The 23813-nt window shown below is 42.9% G+C and overlaps 1 protein-coding gene across 1 annotated transcript in view; it reads left to right on the top strand.

Moving 5' to 3' along the window:
* The first annotated feature begins 467 nt into the window (after nucleotides 1-467).
* EGLN1 (egl-9 family hypoxia inducible factor 1) overlaps nucleotides 468-23813 on the top strand; it is a 33946-nt gene continuing 10600 nt past the window's right edge. Inside the window, exon 1 of the mRNA XM_057368429.1 lies at nucleotides 468-1458. Coding sequence (XP_057224412.1) covers nucleotides 541-1458 — 918 coding nt within the window. The 5' untranslated portion in view covers nucleotides 468-540. The remainder of the gene's footprint in view (nucleotides 1459-23813) is intronic.

Raw genomic sequence — 23813 nt, 5'->3', positions numbered from 1 at the left:
CGGAGCACGCGGCCGGCCCCGACCCGGCCCCGCCCGCCCGGCCACGCCCGCCTGACGCGCCGGCAGCGCTGGCGGGCTGGAAGTGGCGTACGTGCACAGCGGGCCGCTGGAGTGGCGCCTCCTCCTCCTCGCCCCGGCACAGCGGCGGAGGCGCGGTGGGGAGAGGCGGCGGCCGCGCCGGCCCGTGCTGTACCGGGCAGAGAGGCCGGCGGGGAGCGGAAGGCAGCTCGCACCGCGCCACCCCGCTCCCCTTCGGCCGTTCCGCCGCCGGCGGGGCGGCGATGAGGCGGCGCTAAGCGGCGTTAGCGGCGCAGGGAGGGCGGCGCGGGCCCCCGCGCCCCGTCCGCCCCGGAGGAGGCCGCGGGCCGGCGGAGGCGGAGGGCGGCGGGGGCCGCGGCGGAGCCTGAGTCGGGCGGCCATGATGCAGTGAGCGTTCCCTCCCCGCGCGGCCGGGCGGGGGCCCGCGTTAGCGCCGCTCCCGCCCGCCTCCTTACATAACACAACGCGGCGGAGCGGGGCTGCGGCGGCACCACCAGCGCCATGGCGAATGACAGCGGCGGAGGCGCCGGCCAGGGTGGCCAAAGCGAGAGCAGCAGCGGCGGCAGCAGCAGCGGCAGCTGCAGCAGCAGCGAACGGGACCGGCAGTACTGCGAGCTGTGCGGGAAGATGGAGAACCTGCTGCGGTGCGGGCGCTGCCGCAGCTCCTTCTACTGCAGCAAGGAGCACCAGCGCCAGGACTGGAAGAAGCACAAGCTGATCTGCCGCGGCGGAGGCGCGGCGGCGGCGGGCGCGGCAGGGGGCGCTACCGAGCCCCGCGGCGGACACCCCCCGCCGCCCCGCGCCCACGGCGGAGCCGCGGCGGGCAGCGGCAGCCGGGCGGGGGCCGGGAAGGGCGCAGCGCCGCAGTCCCCGGAGGCCCCCGCCGAGGCCGCCCCGCTGACCAACAACCACGTTGCCGCCGCCGCTGCAGCTGCCGGTGGTGAGGCGGAGGCCCCGGCCGCGGCCCAGTCCCCGTCGCCCTCCGGGGAGGCAGCGCTGCTGTACCGGGACAAGTCGAACCTGTACCCGAGCGGCGTGCAGGCGGGGCCCGGCGGGGCCGCGCTGCGCCCCAACGGGCAGACCAAGTCGCTGGTGCCGCAGCGACTGGCGCTGGAGTACATCGTGCCCTGCATGAACAAGCACGGTATCTGCGTGGTGGACGACTTTCTCGGCAAGGAGCTGGGCGGGCTGGTGGCCGAGGAGGTGCGGGCCCTCCACCACACCGGCCGCTTCACCGACGGACAGCTCGTCAGCCAGAAGAGCGACTCCTCCAAGGACATCCGCGGCGATAAGATCACCTGGGTGGAGGGCAAGGAACCGGGCTGCCAGACCATTCGGCTCCTTATGAACAGCATGGACGATCTCATCCGGCACTGCAACGGAAAGCTGGGCAACTACAAAATCAACGGCAGGACGAAAGTGAGTGAGGGAGGTAGCTGGGACCCCCCGTGCCCGTCGTCTCCCTGCTCCTGCAGCCAGGGGGTTGCGGGAGCGGGGCGGCGGAGCCGGCGCTTCCCCGTGTACGGTCGTGTGTGCGCGCACGTGTGCGGCTGTCTGCGGGGCTGCGTGCGTGTGCGCACGTCCGTCCGGCTGTCTGTCTGGCTGTGCGGTGCCTGTGCGGGGCTGTGCCGTGTGTGTGCGCCCGCTGCYGCTCCGCTCCCCGGACCCGACTCATACTTGTGAATCGTGTACAGTTCTGGRCTCCTTAGTACGAGAAAGAGGCTCCTTGCCTTTCTCAAAAGGGTCCAGCGGAGGGGCACAAAGATGATTAGGGGTCTGGAGCATCTCTCACAAAGAGAGACACTATGCGAGCTGAGCCTTTTTAGTCTAGAGAAAAGAAGACAGAGGGGATCTCATTAGTGTATGTAAATACCACATAAGAAGTTCCACCTCAGCGTGAAGGAGAATTTCTTTACATTGAAGGTGGCAGAGCACTGTCACAGGCTGCCCAGGGAACTCGTGGAGTCTCCGTCTGGAGACATTCAAAACCYACCTGGACGCTTTCCTGTGCARCCTACTCAAGGTGACCCTGCCTTGGTGGGAGGGTTGGACTGGATGATCTCCAGAGGTCCCTTCCAACCCTAATAACTCCGTGACTCATGTCCGGCCGGAGCAGTACCCCCAGACCCCCGGGGGTCGCAACCTCGACGAGTGGGTTGCTGTCCCGCGGTCAGCTCGRGGATTGTTCTCTGCTGGGAGGGTGTGAAAGGGTTTGTTTGCCTCTTTACTTTTCCAAAGCAGGAGAAAAAGTGATATTGTTTGTATCCCTGCGTTTTGGTTGAAAAACCTTTGACCTGGAAGCTCATCCGCTAGGCGATTAATATTGAAATACGAGTAACCGGATAACAGTGCTCTGATGGGCCCCAGGAAGCCGGAGCCGGCTGTGAGGTGTCCCGGCAGCGGTGTTGGCTACGGAGCATGGAACTGCCTGCGCGTAGTTTGTAGGCTCACGTGAATGAGSCGGGTTTTGGTATGCCTTAGCTCAGGATGTGGTCTGCCAGGTGCAGGACTTAAAGATGTGGGCAGGGGACCTGCATCAATGAGTGAGTGCCCCCCGTGGCACAATAAACCCATGAGTTACGGTACAGCCCTCTGGCAGTGGTGCTGCAGCGGGCAGCAGAGTCACAGCCACAAGGAGCAGAGTGGCTTTCAGCAGTTTTTATTTGATTGTCATCAAGTCACTTTTCTACAAAAATTTTACTCTTTAGCTCTATTTTGAGACCAGAGATTTGAGTCAAAATCTCCCATTGTATTAGCCTAATTTGTGATTCCCTTCCAGTCCTTTAAATAAAATTCATGCCCTTGGTAGAGGACTAGTAATGAATATTCATCAATATCTTTTCAGTTAAAAAAAAAAAAAAAGAAGAGGGGTGAAGCCCCTTCATACTTTGCTAGCTCTGTTAAAGCATAAGGAAGCCAGTGAAATGGTAGGAGTCATCCTGCCGAGGTGGTTGCACTGTCACAGATGGACTGTTGTTGCTGCAGCTGCAGCATCTCAGCTGGTAGGAAGCTGCGGGAGGGAGGAAGGGAGAAACTGGAAGGCAAAAAACAGCCCTGGATTTGTTCAGGGCATGGGAAACTCCCGTGATAAAGAAAAGTGGGTGGGGATTTTTTTTYGTTTTGGTAATGCTGCCTGCATTTCTTCAGTTGAACCAGTACAGTGCTAAAACTTTTTAATGGGAACATGATCTAGAGTCCTCATAGATCTCTGCAGGACTTTTCTAAGCCAACTTRCCTTTCAGGTAGTCTTAAATGTCTTCAAGGCTTCAAGCTTGCACTCTGAAAATAACAGTAGTTTTGCTGGATTTCAGTTTTATGCAGCAAAAAGGAATACTGCTTCTGATTTTATGTGCAGTGGTGTGCTTCCATAGAGAGTAGGTGGCAGGGCTTTGGAAAAGGACTTTTGGAGTTGTAGTCCTGAATCATGCGTGCAATTCTTTGTCTACTATAGTTTACGTTCCTGCTTGGTTTTCAGTCACTGTTGAAATTCCTCTGTATTTGGGGGATCAGAGCAGGTGCAGGGATCAGATCTGTAAAAGTGCAATAGTTTACTCCTTGGTGGCACAGGAATGCATTAYTTTCCCTTATTTCCCACAAAAGTCAGTGCTTGTAGTATGCAGGAAAGCTCAGTTCCCTAAAATGTCACCAAAAGCTGAATGAAAACTCTCACAGATTTACAAAAACTGTCACTCACAGATTTACAGTAGCAGATGATACCTAGAGTATTACTTCAAATAACTTGTATTGTAACCATATAACCTATAACCCACTAGTGGTGTTGACATTGAACTTGACATCACTTGTATAAACTGTCTAGAAGCAGTGTATGAAAAAAGCAAGAAGAAATGGGTCTGAGGTGTATACCCTGAATCTCTTGGCTTGTAAACCTACCTGTCAGGGAAAAAGCTATGTTGTGTTAATAGAATTTATTTCAAACTGATTTACATTCACCAGGGCTAGCCTCTTAAGGTAAAGGACATGAAATAATGTTAAGCCTAACCAACCTGAGATTTTACATTTTAAAGTCCCTGATARGTGTTTTCTCTGGACTGTCTGGGCCACCTAGAACTGATCTTCTTAAACTGATGTGGTTCTGCCTAGTCCTGATTACTCTAGATTACTCTGTAGATTACTCTACAGCCTGAAAGATATCTATACAGCAGTAGGTATAAGGTAGCCAGCTACCTCTGAGATGTGTGGAGACAGCAGCAAGTATAAGAGAATGGCTAATAATTTACTCATCTTGGAAGTCCTGACTTACTGCATTCCTTGCTTTTGTTCTCTTTCCTTCCAGACTCTGCTTCCTTCTTTTCTCTAGCAGATGGTGGCACATACTTGCATATGTGAGTTCTAGTGTCTCTCTCCTACTTCCTGTTGTTTTCTAGTTTTTTCTTCTTCTTTCATCTTTTCATAAATTCTTTTTTTCCTTTCTCTTATCAGTTGCTGCATTTGTACATGCGTATATTTCTGTTTTCTGCCTCTCCTATTCTTACATAGCTAGTGGAGGTAAAAGCCTGCTCATCAAAATAAGGAAAATAAATTACCCTGAATCTTACTCAGGTGAGAAGGTTTTTCCTCCTTCTCAATACAGAGCATGAAGAAGGGGTTAAGGGAGGGAGTAGCTTTATGATTTTTTTGCTATCTTTCCCTTTCCCCTATTGTGGATTCTGCTGATCTGAAGCTTACATCCTTTACTGGTTCTGGAGTAATACTGTGACTTCCCAGTGGTGGACTGCATTCCTAATAATCACCATTTAATCAGACATCTGATGTGTCAGCTGTTCCTGTTTCTGCTCACCATTGCACCCAGTGCCAACTGTCTCCTAAGCCCTACCTCCTGCTTTTTTTTTGGAAGGACATTAAATAGGCAGTTTGACAGACCCTGTTACCTCCTTTTAGTTTTTGCTTCATTCCCACTTGAAACCTGTCAGAAGACCAATCCCATTCCAATTGCTGCATTTTAATGCTTTCCTCTCTTTACTAGAAGACCAGTGGCACTCACTGCTTTTCAGCCACCTGTACTTTAAAAATTTGTGTTGTTACACATCATGCTAACTAGCTTTTCTGCTTTTTCTTGTAATTGCTCATCTCTTACTCTGGAGATCCTGTAGTTTTCTGAAGACCTAGTGGCTGCTGGATTCMGACTAGTATGTCTGTGCCCTATTAAATTAGATTCTTTCAAAGTTAGTAATGCTTCTTCAGAATATAATTGTCCAAGAGTGAGTAGATTTCTCATACCCTGCTGTTAGCTTTTTATAAACTGGACAGAAGAGACTCTCTGCTCTTGCCACTTATTTATGTTGCAGCTTTTCTACAAACATGTTGGATTAATGTTACCAAGGAAAAGCAAGATTTGTGGATGTGCTTTCCACTCTGTCTTATTCTGCAAAATTGTAAGCATGTGTGGCAATAAGAAGACAAATGAAAAATAAGAGGTAGAGAATAAGAACGTGGCAACCAAGGAAAGTGAACGCAGGGGCTGGTGTGCAGCTCAGGTGAGTCTTGCGCTGACTGAGGGACCCAAGACCTGTGCCTTAGGAATGTCTGTGAAGTGGGAGGCTTGGGCTTAGGAATGTCTGTAAAGTGGGGGACTTCCCTTCCATTTGCTTGTGGCATGTGCAATTACATTGGTTCTTCTGTATCATTCTAGAGATTTGTTTCACTATCACACCTTGAATTTATTACTTGGTAGAAAACTTACTAATTGGTTCCTAGTGAATGACCACATGTATGGGTTTTAATTTGACACTGAGTTATGGGAAAGTGTGGGTAGGTCACTCAGTCTCCCAGTACTCACTTGAGTTGCTTGACCTTATTACAGATTATGACCAATGCTCATCCTTATCGGTTGGTTCTTCCCCTGACAGCAGTGTTTCTGTTGGTGATGTTTTCTTGTAGATGAGTGTGCTGGTTGATGAAGGATTGTGTGGTAATTAATGGATTCACAAGAGCCCACACACAGTTCCTAAATCCCTGTTGGAGTGGAGCCCTGACGTGATGACTATAGTTTTCATTTGTTGTTCCTCATGTACTAGCCTTTTGGTGGAGCAGGTGATCAGAAGACTGGAATCTCTCCTGCAAGTGATCATTTGATTGAGAAGCACTGCAGCATCCAGAAAAKGATCCTTTTTACAGCCAACTTTAACATTGCTGAGGTTCTGGCAGGTTCTTCTACTAGAAAACATTACAAAGATGTACTGGTTTCTGAGGGGCAGCTATGTGAGGATGGTAACTTAGAAGTGTGGTATGAATATAGTGTGTGTAAGGGTGGAGAGCACCACGTGCGACTGCTAGAACTTCTCCATACCTCTGTGTGTTAGGCTGTAGTTCAATAAACACTTTGGGCTGGAACTGCTGGAGAAGTAGTCGCTCTTCTTTGCCAGCACAAGTATTTACATGGCCATCCTGYGAACTGGTTTGGGGAACTGATCCATCAGAAAAATAAACTGGCAAAAGAAGTGCTCCTGGTTCAGTGTTTGGATGTTTGTGCTGGCACAGGGGCCTGGCAGATGGTGAGACTTTCTTTCAACAGCAGTGCAAATTTATGCCAGTTTAAAGTGTTTGCCAAGCTACAGCTTTAGTTTATCATTTGGAGTCTGATTCTCCCAAAATTTGCCCTTGAAAATTCACAGATTAAGAAATCTTTGCTAGCTATGTATTTTTTTCTTTCTTAACTTTTCTTTGTTCTTTTGTGTTCAGTGTGAGAGTCAGTTCTTGCCATCAGAAGTGCATTCTTCTGTCCTCCAAGAWTCTTTCTTGTGACAATTTGATACAGAAACTTTGCTCATCCACCCACCAGGTGATCCCATGTAACATGTACAGTGAAAACCCATATTTTCTCCAAATCAAGACTGATTTCCCTTATACCCCCAGCTTCAAAACCAACCTACTTTTAAGCTTATTGGCTATCCCTATCCATTATGCTAGAGTTTTATTATCATCAAAGACATTCTTGACTTCTCTGTTTCAAGACAGAGCTGGATTAGCATCCTCTGCCATGAGCAGTGCCCTGCAGCTTGCTACTGTTTGCTGCTGTTAAGGAAGGTTCTTGCTCAGCCCCATCCCCTGGTGCCAGCTCCAACACTTGTTCTGCTTCAGGGGCTCTGTTTGAAATGGGCATTTTCAGTACTGTTTCACATTTCATGTCCTGCTCATTTCCTTTCTGTTGCCTGGTGCATTGGGAGAGCTGTATGAAATTCTGGGTTGGTTTATTCCTTGCTTTTCCAAGCCATTTTTCACTGTAACTGGAGTTCATGTTATTTAGCTGTTACAGTTCTGGAGATAAGGAACTTGTAACATTGTAGTTCATGCACATCGGTGGTTTCAGTGCACTGTGGATAATTTTTTTCCTGCAAGTGATAGCAATGATTTTTTTGATCCTGTTGCTATTTTGATGTACTATGCTCTTTCTTCTGCCCATAGAATGGGTTCATTTAATACTGCCCAAAAATCAAGCGGGACGCTTCTCATCATAGCCGTACAGCTCAAGAGGAAGAGCTGTCTTCCCTTCCCTGTGGCCTCTTGGACTGAAATTCCTTGCCAGTGATGTCCTGCCAAGTCATAGGACTGTCTGAACAGCAGTTCTCAGATCTCTGGGTTAGTTGTATCAGTAASCTTGAGTGGTTGGTTGAGAGATGTTTTCCCTTTTTTTAGATGATGCTTAATTTCTGAATAGGCTGCCATCTATTTCCTGAAAAAAAATCAGCACCGTGTAATTCTCTTTTGCGGTAGTTAATATGTTCATTCTATTTGTAATTCAGTTGTGTTTAGACTGTCCTGGTTAATATCTGATACCTTTTGGCTTGAAAAGGCTACGTTGCTATTGGAATTTTGAAGATGCTGTCTTTCTAGCTGCTGCTGTGTTGTTCTGTACTGAGTGCTGATATGTATGTTTGTACCTCTAGCTATGTACATAGTGTACTTGGAATTTACATGAAGGCTTTCTGCTTCAGCAGAAAGGAAACTTGTTATGGAAGGGAAACGGATACTCTATATAAAGCAAAAATTTCTTCTTGCCCATCCGGAGACTAAGTAATTTCTCTTCTAAGTAGCTCTAAGACTACTTAGAGAGCTCTTGTACAAAGACAGCACTTTTTTCAGTTCAGAAATTAATTTTGGGACTGTTGTGAGTGGATTGTTAGTTAATTCTTCAGTAGGACACTGGTGGAGTCCCTGGCTCTTGTGCTGCTGTATTTTGTTACTTTTCAGTGGGGGAGTGACTGCAGACAATGCAAGGACTGTGCAAGTGGTTTTTTGGATATCAACATACTCRGATTATATCAATTCAAGTTCTTTATTCATTGGCATGTTTTTAACACTAAGAAAACTAAGAAAACAGTATTTTGAAAGCAGTATTTTCAGTGAATAGAACAGTAGAGTTATTTGACTTTGCTAATTACTACAAATTACTAATTACTACAGAATCAAATAATCATTACGATACCCTTTTTGTCTGCTGTGACTTACTACTTAGACCCTTCAGAAGGAGGATTAATGCTGGTCTTTGAGACCTGTTGGTAAAGTCATTTGGTGCTGATTAAATCCTTGTAAACTCCTTTGAGTTTCTGAAGGTTGTTGGTTAATGATGGGTGGTCAGGCATATTTCCAGTGCAGGCTTGTGCCAGAATTAGCTGGTAAGTGGCAGTCATAAGCTTCAGGTCAAAATCCACTCACTGTTCCAGGGCAGTGTCTGTCAAAAATAGAGTAATGCTTTTATGCACGTAACAGCTGCTTACACTTGAAGACTTTCTTGTTCTTTGGTATTTAACTTAAAACTGCTTGAGAGTATTTTTGTTAGTGTATGGTGTTATAAATAGAATTGGGTAGAAATGTGTGTGCCTGCACGTCTGTGCGGAGATTGTGTGTGGTGGTTGGGCAGTCATCGATACACTGTGTGCGTAGTGCTCTGACAAAGAGATGAAGTCCACACCTGTAGGGTAATTCATGGGGCCTAAAGAAAAAGGTTATTTAATACCCAAGGATTAATTTTGCACATTGATTTAGGGTCAGACCACCTTAGATCACACAGTTTGACCATGAAGCCTTCTGGACTGTAGAATTTTTGTACATCTTTGAGGAGGTGCTATGTCACCCCAGTGTGCTGCTGTGAGAGCTGAGCCTGAGACTGCCTTGCCTTGTTTCCGCAAAATGTTGAAAATGATACAAAGGTGAATACAGTGAGGGAGTTCAGGAAGCTGACTTTCCTTTTGGTCCTAGCAGAGTGGAGGCATTGTTGCATTGACTGAAAAGTTTTAATATGCAATAAAGGCTGGAGACTTTAGGGGCTTATATATATTTGCTTGATTTGGTTTTTTTTCCTGGGTTTTGTATTTTAAATCTGTTTCCAGGAAGAGTGTTATCAATTCACATTACTTTGTTCTGTTGCTAGCTTCTTGGTGACGTGGCAGAGGCTGCAGGGTTCTCTGCTGGGTATAGTGTCACTGTGGTTTGCTGCTGTCCTGGAGTTCTAGGGTCTGCTATGGTCCTGCTTGAGTAGGTTAGAAGACTGCCGCTCTATAGTTGGAACACTCTTGAAGTTACTAGTCAAATGAAACAAAGTTTCAGTAATACTTTAGCCTGACTGTTGTGATAATACAGGATTTAAATCACAATAGATTAAAAACTTGGCCTGACTTTGAGGCAGAAATCCTCATATGTTTAAGTTCTCTGTACTGTGAAAAAGTCCAGGAATGCAACATGTGTAAGGTTTCCATAGCAGTTGATCGTTGGTTAGTAATGTATCTCTCTTGTTGCTCCTCTCTGTCCCATTCAAGCATCTGTTCAAGCCGCTAAACCTTGCCGTGGATGCCAAGATCCCTCAACAGCTTCTKCTGTATTCGAACAGTGTGTGGTCTGTTCTCTGCTGAAGGCATTGGGCCCTTGCAGTTTCAGTGGTTGCTATATTGTTCAGGCAGCTGGCATGCAGCCTTACTGCTGTGAGAAAGGAAACTGTGGCCAGTTGATAAGGGCATCTTAAACTGACTCCTTTTCAGCTGGCATACTGGATGATGCCCAGTGAAATAGATGCTGGCTTAATTGTACCTCTGYTTGGCTTGACCTTATTTTGTGTGTGCTGTAGTCCCYCTGTGGCAGCGCATAAGCCAGTCAGGAGCATTGTTCATAGTGGTGGGTTTGCTCTTTCAGACCATACAGGGAGAGGCTGATGGTGCTGGGGCTGTTTATGCTGCAGAGGAGAAGGTATRAGGGGACCATACCAGTGTGTACAGGTACCTGATGGGAGGAGTAAGAAGATGGAGCCAGACTCTGGGCAGCAGTGCTCAGGGGTGAGGCAGTGGGAATGCTGAGATACCATTGGAGGCAGTGGGAATGCTAAGAAATTCCATTGGAATGTAAGAAACACTTAATCCGTGATCAAACCAAGAAGCAGGTTGCCACAGAGGTTGTGGACTCTCCATCCTTGGAGATATTAAAAACCTGATCACTGGTCACCCAGCCTGCTCTGGGTGACCCACCTCTGAGCAGTGGGCTGGACCACATGATCTCCAGAAATGCCTGCCAACCTCAGCCCTCCCATGGCAAAAAAGTACTGCAGTTTGAAATGGAGGAGATACATAACAATCCAGTTTCTGATATCTGTTAAGATATTTTTTCAAGCAATGGCACTCTCAGTTTAAGTCCTGCTTATTGCATCTCTGAATGAAGTTACCAGGAGTCTTTCTTCCTGTGAATGGTCATTTGCTCCCTAAAGGCTCATTTGATCAAACATGCCAGTAATATAATGTTTGAAATATTCATTGTCTTGGATCCTTTTTGGTCATTCAGGTGGTCACTTTTACTAAGTCTCTGCTGCTGCCTCTTCCTTGTTTTCTCCCAAGTTGTTTTTTCATTCATATGTGCATATGCTCATAGCACAGTCCTTTCCTAGCATAGCTTGCTGATACAAAGCATGTGTACACTTCACAAGGCTGATTCAAGTAAACATTTAAGAAATTAAAATCAGTTGCCTACAGGGGATTCTTACTTTCTCTCCAAAATGATTTTAAAGTTATTTGTGATTTTGGGACCACTTCTGTACTGAGAGGGCATAGTGCAGCAGGGATAGTTTTCCTTTCTTGCAAGACAGACAGAAAAATGAAATATGCAGTTTCAAGGCCACAAAGCACCAAAAAGTGCTTTACCTTAACATTTCACRTTTTTACTTTGTTTATGTAGTAAATTCATAAACATTTGGCCAATATAATTTTAGTTACATTTCAGTTTTATTTTACTTAAGAAAAAAGCTCACTTGATATTAAAAAAGGATAATTGTGAGGAGGGAACCWTTGAACTGGTAAGAATCTGGCTTATGTATTTTGCCAGGCTGTTGAATGAATCAAAACCTGGAGCTCTCAAGTTACAGTCCTCACCTCTTCCTCTGCCTTCTAGTCTTTTTCTTTCATCTGTATTCTCCACACAAACTTGCTGCTTCTGCCCATTTCCRTCCTGCCTATGCTCCCCTGGGGACCTTATTCTGCAATGATACGTGTCTTTTCTGTTGAGGGAGAGAAGAAGGGAGAAGGAGCAGGTGCTGAGAGAGGCTGGCTGGCCCAACAGGGGTGCAGAGGACAAGGCTTGCCTCAGTTGCTGCTCTCTGCCAGGTACAGCAGTTGCAGGCACCCTGTCAATGGCCTTTCTTCTGCAAGGAACTGCGTTAGAGAGATAAGAGCCATGTGCTTCTCGAGAGATGTCAGCTTGGCCATCCATACCATATATCTAGTGGTAAATTGAAGCCAGATGGAGTTGTGTTCATCTGAAGTGACCTTCTGTATGAACGAGATGCTAGGCCATGAATTGTGGGTTAAAGCTATGTGGTTTTGAGGAGCATCCAGTCTTACTGTAAAAAAATCCTTAAAAAGACCCATGTGCTGTTTTTGTTCAGATGCTGAAGACCCGCTCTGCTCAAAGCTTACACTTTTTTCACTCTGGCTAATTTGGTGTGGGTTCTAGCAGGTTGCCTTCTCATGCTCTGTGGGAGTTCCTCCTTATCAATTTCACACAAGTGTTTGTCATCTATGTTTACACCATTGTGTATGTGTTGTAAATAATAAATAATTGGTGTGTATATATAAAATTATGTTTTCACATGCCATCTACCTCTGCAAACCACGAGCCCTGAGCCAAAAGTTGGTTGTCCACTGCTTGTAATACGTGCAGATGGATGGACACATTTGCCATTAATTTATGTAATCTTGTTTTAAAAGCCATTTGTACTTTTGGCCTCTGCAACATCCTGTAACAGCGAGTCCTGCAGTTTGATTAGATGGAAAAGGAACTTCCTTTTGTTTAAAACCCACTGATGGTGATTTCAGTGTCTCCTGACTGTATTGTGAAAACTCACTTCCCAGTAGTTTTACTTGTTGTATTCTTAAAAAAAGTCTGGCATTTGCCTCCATGCATTTTTTTCAGCTGACGTTTTTTCTCCTAAACTGAAGAATTGTAGTTTTTTTAGTGTTTATTCAATGGATACTGCTCCATGATTCTAGTTATTCCTGCTGCAATTCTGTGCAGCTTTTCTGGTTCTGCTAATCAAGGTAAGGCAAGCAGAAACACATTATTTAATGTACAAATATATCCTGATTTTATATGCTRGTGTGATGATATATTCTGTACTGCCCTTCCTTGTTTAGTGATTTATGTCACTTTAATTGCCTCCTCTGCTGTGCTGAGATGAAGTTCTTGGGAGAACAGTCTGTATTTACTACATTTTTTTCTGAAGTGATGCTATCCAGTTTAGAAGAATCACTGTATAAGCAGCTTTTTTTTTTTTTTCCCAAGGGTTTTTTCTTTGCATTTACTCTTTCCTGAATTTTATCTCCCATTTTCTTGTCCAGGTGGTTGGTATAGTTATTCTGTGTCCCTTTCTGCAGCCAGGGTTAAGATGGGCTGTTCAGCATATTTAGGTATTGCAGGTAAACACCATCACTCTGGTCCTTCATTCCCCTTTCCCAGATTGCACAGGAATAGTACTGGTCCTGTGGGGATCCTGCTGGTAACACCTCATTTTTTCACTGAAAGGAGGTTAGTTTGGTGTAGTGAAATTGCAGCTAGAGTTTACTCTTTTATTGGTCTTTGCTTTGCCTGTACCATTACTTTGAAAAATGCCTTATAAGTAAGATCCATGGTTAAAGTGATTTATATTTAAAGATATCTAATGTTTGCATTAAAATTAATGGGTTGAGTAAATTTGTATTAAATCTCCACTGTAGCTCAGACAAAATGACATGCAGTGACTCCTGAAGGCCTCCTCACACCTGGCACAGACTCAAGAACAACACACGAGTTCCTATACTGGAGTCCTGACTTTGTCATTTTCCTTAGTGAAAATAGAAAATGGGAGTTGTCTCTCTCATGAGCCAAGGCTATGCCAAAATTATATTGTAAGAGGTAATAAAATAAACATACATTATTTTTACCTGTTTAGCTTTATTAAGAGCCTTGTAAATGTGGAAAATAATGTTCCTCTGCAGGAAAAGAAATAGATGAAGAGACTATCAACTAGCTGTGTTTTCAGTTTAGTCTTCTTATATAGCAACTTGAATTTTGTAGATTTCTAGTTATTGTTGTCTCTTACTTTTTCCACACTCACATCCTGCTACTTTGAAGGAACACACCCACTGAAAGACAAAAGTATGTAATAAATGATGCTTCCTCACCATTGAGACATCAACTTCTGCAATTCAGCTTAGAATAGCTCCATATTAAAACCCCAGAGAAAACTTGCCTTTGAAGAGTGAGAATTCCAATGCATCCCTCTCCTCCCTACCTTCTTCCTGCCCCCCCCCCTTCCCCCGCTACCCCACTTTGGGAACAGCTTTCTGGATGAAATTCTTTMGGGGACTCAGTGCAGAACAAAATGTGCCAGTGATGGGAGGATGGAGTCCCTTTGGTACTTTTTTCCTTTGAAAAATATGCTATGCTTTTTTTCATCATCTAGCCTTCATTTTTAAGGAAGGGTTATCTTGGTTGGGAACCCTTAATTAAGGGTTGTCTTTACAGAGGAAGWAAATTCTTTTTTTTCTGGAGTAATCTCAGTTGTCTTCATGGTAGTTATATAGCTTTGCTTGTATTGATCCTGGGAATAAAATATATTGGTCTTTTTACTAATTTGTGTGTGTGCCAAGTAGGGGGATAAGTCGATAGATATGTTTGAGGGCAGAGCTGCCATTCAGAGTGGTAGATAGCTTTTTGCACCCACCCACTCCATGCGAGCATTTTATTTGGAGTACAGATGAGATGAGCAGCCTTCTGCATGCAGTGGGTGGGTATGAGCCCAGTGCTGTGCTGTGCATGGAGCAGCAGTTTTTTTCTTATCTTTGGTTGCAATTCTGCAAACTGAGAGCAACCTCGGATGTCCAAGATGTTTTGTGATGTGGTTCATTAAGGGGCCGGAAGATACCCAAAAGCAATTACAGCTGAGGCCTGCTGAGGTGTCTCACTCATTAGTGCTTGCAGCTTTATTTCACGGGGTTAGTAGCAGGGCAGTTGCAATTAAAACCCGTGCTGTGGGACTTGCTCCCTTTGTTACTGCAGCCCATGGCTGGCAAATGCATCCACTGCCCACAGGTCCTTGCCCACTCATCCTCTTYCTCCCTGTTTTCCCCTACAGCCTTTTTCTGGCATCAGTCAGCTTTCCTCTTCTTGGCTGCCCAAATGGATGTGACAGAGAGGACACAAAACAAGTTTGGGGATCTATAGTGTCTTTAGTATAAAGATACAGGGCCATCTATTACACATAATAGAAATTAGTACATCCGTTGGCTGCTCACAGGTAATTTCTTGAAATGCAATCTCCTATTTTGAAATTGCTATCCAGTGTTAGTGTGCAGTGCTAGATACATGTTTTAGGAGATCTGTTGTTTATTTTCAGTAATTATGTAGAAATTTCATTAAAAAATACAGTTTCTGCCTGAAAGACATATTTCTGTCAATCCTGAAATCTGAAGTGTTTGCTTGCTGACTTGAAGGAGAAGTTGACTGTATAGAAATCTGGAATCCAGGATTTTTAGAATCGGCTGCTGTTCCCCTTGTTCCTTAGTCTTTGTGATATTCAGCATTATTTTTCCTCTTCCAGTAATGCAGACTTTTGTGAGTGTTGCCATTCCTTCTGGTGTGTACTTTCTTCTTCTTCCATTCTATTCACCGTACATTCTGTGTCCATCAGTAATTTCTGCTGCTGTTGCTTGGGTTAAAGATGAGTTCATATCCTTGGGTATGAGTTGTTTTGGGGTATTTGCAGACTGAGGCAAACACTTCGTCATCAGTTATGTTCTTGCCTCTTTTTTTTCCTTTTTTTTTCTTTTTAATTGGCACAACATTAAGCTGGAAACAGGCTTTACTTAAGCGCTGCAGATTTTGCATGAGGGTTGCATAAATAAGTGCTGTGGAACAGTCTTCTTGGTCTGATGTGACATCTCTGATCTAGGCTACTATTGCTAATCCCTGCAATCTCTCCCTAGTGAGTACTGTCAGTTGCAAAGCCCTCGCTGTCCTTTGGTTTACCAGGACAGTTTCTGCTGATTGAATTTTTAATGACATACAGATAAACCTTTCTGCAGAAACACGAAAGGAGATGTGCATATCCTGTCTTGAAATCTGTTATTTATAGGTGGGATGTGGAATCATGTGCTTCTCTTTTTTTACTGAAWACAGTGCTTTAAAGAAGGTTTAAGAGTATGTAAGTGCTGGCTGCATGCTAACACAGCTGGTGTTGAGGTTTTTGCCTTTCTTGTGTGAGAAAACAAGAAGGGAGAGGACCTGGTTCTGTGCTCTTCTGAATGCTTTGGAAGAGGGTGAATATAAGTCTCAGTRTCAAGTTGTTTCAGAGAAGCTTTTTTGTTCCTGTCAGGTTTTGTACACCGTGGCTTTTCTGCTTACATTATCACTTTGTGTGGAGTTTGGATTCCATAACCTTCTGATTTTTAGAGTGTGAAATTCAGAGTTTGAGGTTAGGATGTTACTTTGTTGAGCTACAGATGCCTGTAACAATGTTGATTGATGGGAGCCTTGTCACTTAGCATTAACAGGCTTTTTAGTTGTTCACAGGAAAGGACTGATCAAAGGCTAGGAGAAGCCTACTTGCCTTTGAGGAAGGGTGAATAATTTCATGTATATATAAAAATACTATTTTTGTTATTGAAATAGTGACAAAGAGGAAAATAGGTAACTTTTTGATCGGATTGGTTTTTTCGTAGCAGTTTCCTAATGCCAACAAACCTGATGAGTCCATTTTAGCCAACTTACAGTTAGTAAGGCGGCATGTTCTATTCTTCCCAAGGTATGAGAGTGATGTGTTTTTCCATCATGCTGGTCTCTTGGGCCTTTGGTTGTGATCAGTGAGGAGACTGGGAAAAAGCCCGTTGAAGCAGCACCAAGGAGCTCTGCAGACGGTCCCAACCTAAAGATGATCTTGTTGCTGCTATGAGCGTAAACCCTCTGTAAGGTGAGCTGAATTGGCATTTCAGAAGACAAGTGGGGCTTTTATATGAGCCAGGCGGGCGCAGGCAGTTTCCTTAGGTGCTTTTTGCTTTATGGAGTCAGTGTTGGGTACAGTCAGATCTTTTTTGTGCTCACATGGCCACATGCTCTTAGAGCAAAATACATTGCATTCCTGAGCTGTGCTCCTTCAGGAGTTGCACTGAGCCAGTGCAGCCTCCCTGTTGCAGTTGAATGCCTCCTTAACCTGAAATGACATGGCTGCCTCTGCTTGGACGTTCATAGAAGGGGTGGGTTTGGGAATCACTTTTCCGACTTGGCATTCCAACATCAGCTGTCTTCCTCCTGTGTTTATGATGAGCCTTAAGTGCTGCATAGCCTCAGCTGCTCCTCAGGGCTTTGCTCAAGGATTGGTGGGAACTGAGACAGCTGCAATACCAGTAGATTTGTGTAATGCCTGCTTGCATTTGAACTGGATGTACTGGGTGATCTGGTTAAAACAACAAAACCCCTAAGTGTTGTTTATGCCAGCTGGGAAAGAGGCCGTATTACAGGATTGTGGTGGGATTGTAAAGAAAGGCCTGGATGGAGACAGTTTGTGTGTGAAAGCCCATTAAAAAGTAGCATGGGCAGAGTCAGCATTTCTTGCATTTAAATTATAGGTGGCTTGAAAGCATATTACAGGCTCTCTGTTGCAATTGGCTTTAAACCTTAGTCAGACTTCTGTGCAGTGCTAATATAAATTAAATCAGTGTCTATAAATAAATGCCTATTAGCATTTCAGTGCACTTGTTTTTTTCTGTAATATATGAATAATTTCAAACAATTGTCTGGGCTGTAATAGGAGTGAATGCTATTGTATATGGTGTAAAGTTTGGAATTCTGTGGGCATGCTGAATCATGTATGTCCCCTTCAAAACAGCCTTTAAACATGTTTTAAAATCATTCTCCTCAGCATACTGTTTATGACAGTAATTCTCTCAGTGTTTAAGATCTACAGGTGGTACCTGAGGTCTTGACTTTCATGCTTTAGTAAATGTAGATGCAGTAAACTTAGGAAACTTGCAGTACATAAGTGCATTCAAGTGTCTGGCTAACCATAGTACTAAATACACAATCCTGTTCCCATGCAGTTGTGCAGCATTCACATTTATATAAAGATACCTTTCCTGCAAGCTGGATTTCAGTTATGTTGTTATTTTGTTCCTTAAAACGGAAACAAAATTGCAGTTCTTAGTAAGAAATGAATCTTCCTCCTAGTATTTCCCAAAAGGATTATGTACATTTTGTCTTTTAATGGCAGAGATGATGAGTGATATTCTTCAAATGGCAAATTTCTCAGCCATTTATTTTCAGATAATAGAATCAGATTTTGTTTAAAAAGAAAAACAAAAAGCAACCACCCTTTGCCCACCCGTAATCCTTAGTGTTTCTTTCTTCCCAGCCTCTCCTCATGCTAAGGAGTCCCCAGCCTTGACATTTAGGCTAATGTGCATGCTTTATGTTTAAGAGAGTGTATCACAGCATCATTAAGGTCGAAAAAGACTCTTTAAGGTTGAGTTCAATTGTTGTTGGAAGTTTATCCGGTAGATCTCACACAACTGRACAAATGCACTGATCACATGTAATAATCTAAAAATAAGTAACCATGCTTTTTTATGTGTTGGGCCCCATTGTGCCCGCTGATGTCATGTGGTTGGCTCTGGAAATCTGGTGTGCACAAAGTGCCGTCAGAATATATTTTAAGTGATGTAGCTGAATGAAACATAACTTCATACTATTTTAGTGCACTGTTATAATTTGCTTTAGCGTTGTTATTTTTTAGTTCTTAAAGATTTTGCTGCTCTGTGCCCTTTTTGAATGGGCAGTGATGAAACTAGGAAGTTGAGTAGTATCATATGAGAGCAGAAAGCTCTACCTCATATTGGGGAAAAAAGTTTCAGAGTACTTGTTTTCTAAATAGTATTATTCATTTCAAAGCAATTATGGTGTTAAATTAAAAACAAATTAAAATTCATATTGGGGAAAAAAGTTTCAGAGTACTTGTTTTCTAAATAGTATTATTCATTTCAAAGCAATTATGGTGTTAAATTAAAAACAAATTAAAATTTGTGTTGACTGACTTACTTCTCTGTCAAATTTTTGTACCTCGCCAAAACAGTGAGTCACGAGTCTGCTTCTCTAGAAGGGAATGGGGAATTAGCCATGGAGGCCTGCCAATTCTACAAACATATTTAACATTATGCAACAGTTGTTTGAATCTGAAATGTATTGGTCAACTTATCTAATAATAATTTAGACAGATTTAGGCTGACACAAATCAAGGTATGTTTTAGACCCTTCATAGCTGCAAAGTCAAGTGTTGTGTTTGCTCCTAGGCTTTTAAGAGAAAATTTTCTGCCTCTGGTGACAGTGCTCTTCATCTGCTTTCTTTGGGAAGCCTCAATTAAGTRTATCTGGGGGGCTTTTTTGTTTCTTCTATGTTCTTGATTTTTTTTTTAAGTTTGCAGTAGACTTTGGTATCAAAACTATCAGAATATGTTATGTAGAAYGGATTTGAAGCACTGACATATCTTCAATGTGCTTGTATAAATTCTTTTTTTTTTTGGAATGAAGGGTGGTTTAGACTTGAAAACATTGTCTGTATTCAGAGATATGTTAGATAGACTTTACTCTTTTTTTTTATTAACCTGTTTAAACCAGTGCACAGTTCTCTGTATTCATTTTTAGACTTGAACTCTGTTTTATTTTCCTGATAAGCAGTCAGATTAAGTTAATGGAAACTAGGCCTTCATAAGACTGAAGAACTGCAGTGCTTTCTCCAATTTGATTTTAAAGCTGCACCTTTTGGTTAAACTGGCACAATTTTGAAAATAGGTATGTCCTGCCTAACTTGGCTAGCAGCCTGGAAAATGCCACCATGTTAACTGTTTTKGAAGATTCAATATTCCTTTTTCCTTGCAGTTTGTAAGCTGATTCAGCCCTCTCTTTGCCTTTGGAGATTTGAGATTTGCAGCTTTAYAAGCTCAGGTACAGGAGAGCAGAAAAGCTCATTAATGTTTAAACATTTTTATCTCAGTTTAGTAGTGGTGAGGGCTGCAGAACTTCAGCTGGGAGCTGGAAATGTGTTTTAAATCTTCTTGTTTTGTCCGTAGCACTGGTTTCAGTTGCTCATGGGTTCACCGTGTTCTCCAATTGCCCTGCTCTCCTCAGGGTTCAGTCAAAGCCTCCATGCAGGGAACATACCTTCTTCTGTTCTATGTTSAGTATCAATACCATCTCCCCCTGGTTAATGCCTCTTGCTTGATCGTTTCATAAGAGCTTCTCTATCCTATTTTTTTATTTGTTGGATGTATTCATCAAAGTGTAAGCACATCCCACGTGCACAGTCATTTCCTGAATATCAGACTTAAACAACCGCAGTTCAGTGTCTTTTCCTGTGCCATKTATAAGAACGGATGAATCTTGTACTCACATTTCTTCAGCAATTCAAGRGCTGAAAAGCATTTCTTGGAGCCTAWGCGCKTGCATGGATTGAATGAATGATACTTGGAAATTGTGAGATCCTGCTGTTGAGCACAATTAGAATTGAATGGTAAAGGAAGAGCACCAAATGTTATGTTGCCACAGTGGGAAATACCTTAGCTGCTTTTTGCTGAGTGGCACCATGGTTACACTAAAACTGGCTGTTTGGATCCACACTTCATGTGGCTCTTGTAGCCCTGAGGAGCTGGGCTGAATATAGCCACTGAACCGGCATGAAAACTGCTGCCTTCTGGCTTGTGTCAGTTTACTAGGATGTTTGAAGTGAATATTGTGAGCAGGTAAATGCCAKAAGTACAGCCATGGCTTAAAGAGGAGTTGAAGAGGTTATGCCTGAGCTTCTGGGTATGAAAGCTTTTTCTGAAATTTGGTCTGAGCAATCAGCATCTGATTAACAAGTTAGAAATAAGCAAAGTAGCAAAGGTGCTAAGATGTTGTGCCAAACTTTTGATGGTATGGTATGTTATGTTGATTGATTTTGTATGCTTATGAAACATGGTTCTATCCAAAGCAAGTAGAAATCTTGTRATGGCTGTTGCATTGAAAAGCCTGGGAAGGAGGGAGGTAGGTCAGGTTACTGAACTCCCTAGAAGGTCATGGAAGATGTAATCCATGTACATAGCTGCGTGCTGATTCTATTAATAGTGTAAGCAGTTATGTCAGCTCTCCATTTTTCCTGTCTCCCTTCCTATCCAAGTTAATTTTTCATCTCTCTTCTCAGTTCAGATTGCCTTCTCTTTGCCAAGCTTTCCAACTTTGCTGCTAAAGCTTCACAAGATACAGGAGAGTGTGACCTGTGTTTATCATCCTTGCCTTCAATTGTTTTGTTTTTTTTCCTGAAAGAGCAGCTTATTCTGTTGTTGCAAGAAGACGGCACAAATAGCTGGTGTGTGGTGTAGTCAGGGTTTATTAGCTTGGGGGTGTGGGGATTGTTGGTTTGTGTTTTAGTATTGGGGTTTTTTTTCCTTTCACACTGCAGCTAGGTGTTTACCATATCTGCAGGGAAGAATGCCACAGAAGAGAATGGTTCCCAACTCCTTTGCTAATATACAAATTGAATGGCTGTAGTGGTAATGTAATTTTAGGAGAAAGAGCTTAAAGGTTGGTGATTCAAAGCTGCTGCAACATGTCAGCTATTTCTTTATTTTAGTTTTTAACTTGGAGATTCCTATCCTCTCTTGAGGATGTGTAAGCTACTGCCTTGATTAATTTTTAAACTGCTGAGTARTAGTTTGTTTTCCCTTTGCATATTGTCCAGTTGATGATGGCTGCAAGGCATGAATTTCTAACGAGAAATCTTTGCTGGGCCCAATATTTCTCTCCAGCTTTTCTAGTTTTGCAGTGTTGATGTGTGTGAAAACTTGGTTCTCTAGCCTTGCTTACTAAATCATGGAGGATAACAGCAAGAAATATTACTCAGATGAAAGTTAGTATGGAAGTACTTAGATTAGCTCTTTCCCAGGTTTATTTTACCCTTTTTTTAGATTCCTCTGTTTTGGGTAAGGCTGACAGGAGTTTCTCCCTGTTGATGTTTTCTTTCTGTCTGTGCTTATGATTTGCAGAAGAGTTACAAATCCGAACCAAATTGTACCATGCTAGCTAGCACTTTTAACTCAGTAATCTTGTTGCTGCTCACACAAGATGATACTAAGCCGATCTTTTGTTCCTTGGATTTGATTGTTATTTTGTTCAACTTGTAAAAAATCTCAGCATGTTTATGCATGCTCAAAGTGAAACGTATTTCCTCAGGACTCTTGTTTGTGAGGGATGAATACATTTTTGAAATAGAAACACATCACAGATGGACCAAACAGGGATGAGTTATTGTAAAATTTTATTTTATTTTTCGTTGGTTCATCATTGCAATGGTGTGTGAGGCTTTTTCTTTCTTTGAATAATCTATGATATGCTATGCCAAGGATTTCCAGTGAAGTCTTTGTGATCACATCTGATAAATTTTGGTAGGAAGTCATYGGTCTTGCATTTAGACAGCTTGTTTTGCTCGCTGAGATTTGCAGTTCCTTCAGCAAACAGCAAAAGTGACATCTCCTTGACTGATGCAGCTTTCTTTAATCAGAACTAAACAATAAAGTTTAAATATTAATCTGTTTCATATACTTATTAAATAAATTATTGAAATGCACATCTTCATTATATGTTTGTGCGTTTGGGGTTTTTTGCCCCCCTCTTAAGGAATTTTGTGTTCTCATGTTACTGGTATTTTCCTCTCTTTCTTAAGAGTTCACTTTAATGCTTCCTTCTTTAAGGAATGATATCTAAGCTTKCAGGCATCCAGCAGTGAGAGGAATGGAGAGGACAGAAGAAAAATTTTCAGTCTGTTTACCGGCAAATCTTCTTTTTTTGTAGATGGGACAGACTGTCATACTTTCATGTGAAAGGAGGTTGAGACTAGCCTCAAATGTTTTCTGCTGTACTGGTGTGCAGAGTCTAAGCTGATGTGTCTTTACATAGGGGGGAAAAAACCTCAATGGACTATGGTTTATTCCCTCTGATGTTACCTTTCTGCATTTTATTGTTGATTACAGTAATGCTTGGCACACTGAGAATGCCTATTCTTAACAAAAAATCTGTTGTTTCAGTTGGTTCTTCTGTTAACAACTTAATGTTGCTTATTTGAGCTGATGGCCTTATTTTCCAGAGTTAAAACRTTTGCAAATAGGACATATGTATGTGAATGAGTGATCAGCAGCAGCTTTAGCATGTGAGTACTTCGGATTTGATAGACACAAGCTGGGAAGATAGACACAGTGGGGAGGGCACTTTCATGCTTTCCTGATTACTCATTAATTCCAGGGGGTATCTTAGGACAGCGCTCATGTGCTAGACACGAGTGCTCATCCTAAAACAGAATGCTCTTGGGTTAARGAAGGTTAATATTAAAAATGTTTGCACAGGAATCCTGTGATGAACAAATCCAATGTGTCACTTAAATATAATCTTTGCAGAAAGTAGGTTCACTTAAGTAGGTTTACTGAATGCTTAAAAATTGCAATGCCCAAGAAGCACAAAATAGCAGAGCTCCTTCTCTGTTAAGAAAATGCAAATAATATCTTGAGTTGAATTAACTGATTACTTTTATGGGACAGCTGATGAGACAGCTCTCTGTTTYGGAGAGCTAGCAGCAACTTCATTGTTTATAGCCTAAAATGTTAAGGAATCTTGACCTTTCAGGTCTCAAATGCCTGACTATATAGATTGCCATTGCAGTGTTTGGTGGAAAAAAAGCCCCAGACACAATTTTTTCTCTGTTCTTGATGTACGTGTCTTTGCTTGCTTATTTATACTGTAAAATGTTAAAACAACAACTAAAGTATGTAGCTTCGTTATTTTCATGGATCACTTCTTTGACCTGTCCATGTAGGTAATCTTGCAGTGCATGACAGGTTGGCATGAATACTTTTGCACAAAGTATCCCATGTCTGATACATTGTTACATTTTGTACCTTTCCTTATCGTAGGTTCAKTGGGGAGATGGGATTGTCACAGTAACTGGCAAGAGCAATGAATATTATGCTAAAGCACTTGAGTCGCAAATTTGTTTGCTTTCCAGTTTGCTGCTAAAGGCTGAGTCATTCTCACTGTTATAATAAATACATATTAGATAAGTTATCACAGCAAAACTGTTTCTTGTCACTTGGAGTTGATGATAGGAGAAGTTTTGGACTCTAAAGTCAAAAACAAGAGGTTTTTTTAAGCAGTGAAAAAATTTTAGACTCAAATGATTGTATGAAATGAATRTGGTTGCTCTTCATGTGAAGTTGGTGACATCTGGTGTTTCC

Source organism: Malurus melanocephalus, unplaced genomic scaffold, assembly GCF_030028575.1.
Source record: "Malurus melanocephalus ecotype Western Australia unplaced genomic scaffold, MMel_1.1 scaffold_92, whole genome shotgun sequence".
Taxonomy (NCBI): domain Eukaryota; kingdom Metazoa; phylum Chordata; class Aves; order Passeriformes; family Maluridae; genus Malurus; species Malurus melanocephalus.
The sequence above is the reverse complement of the archived record's forward strand: the minus strand, read 5'-3'. Positions and strand labels throughout refer to the sequence as shown.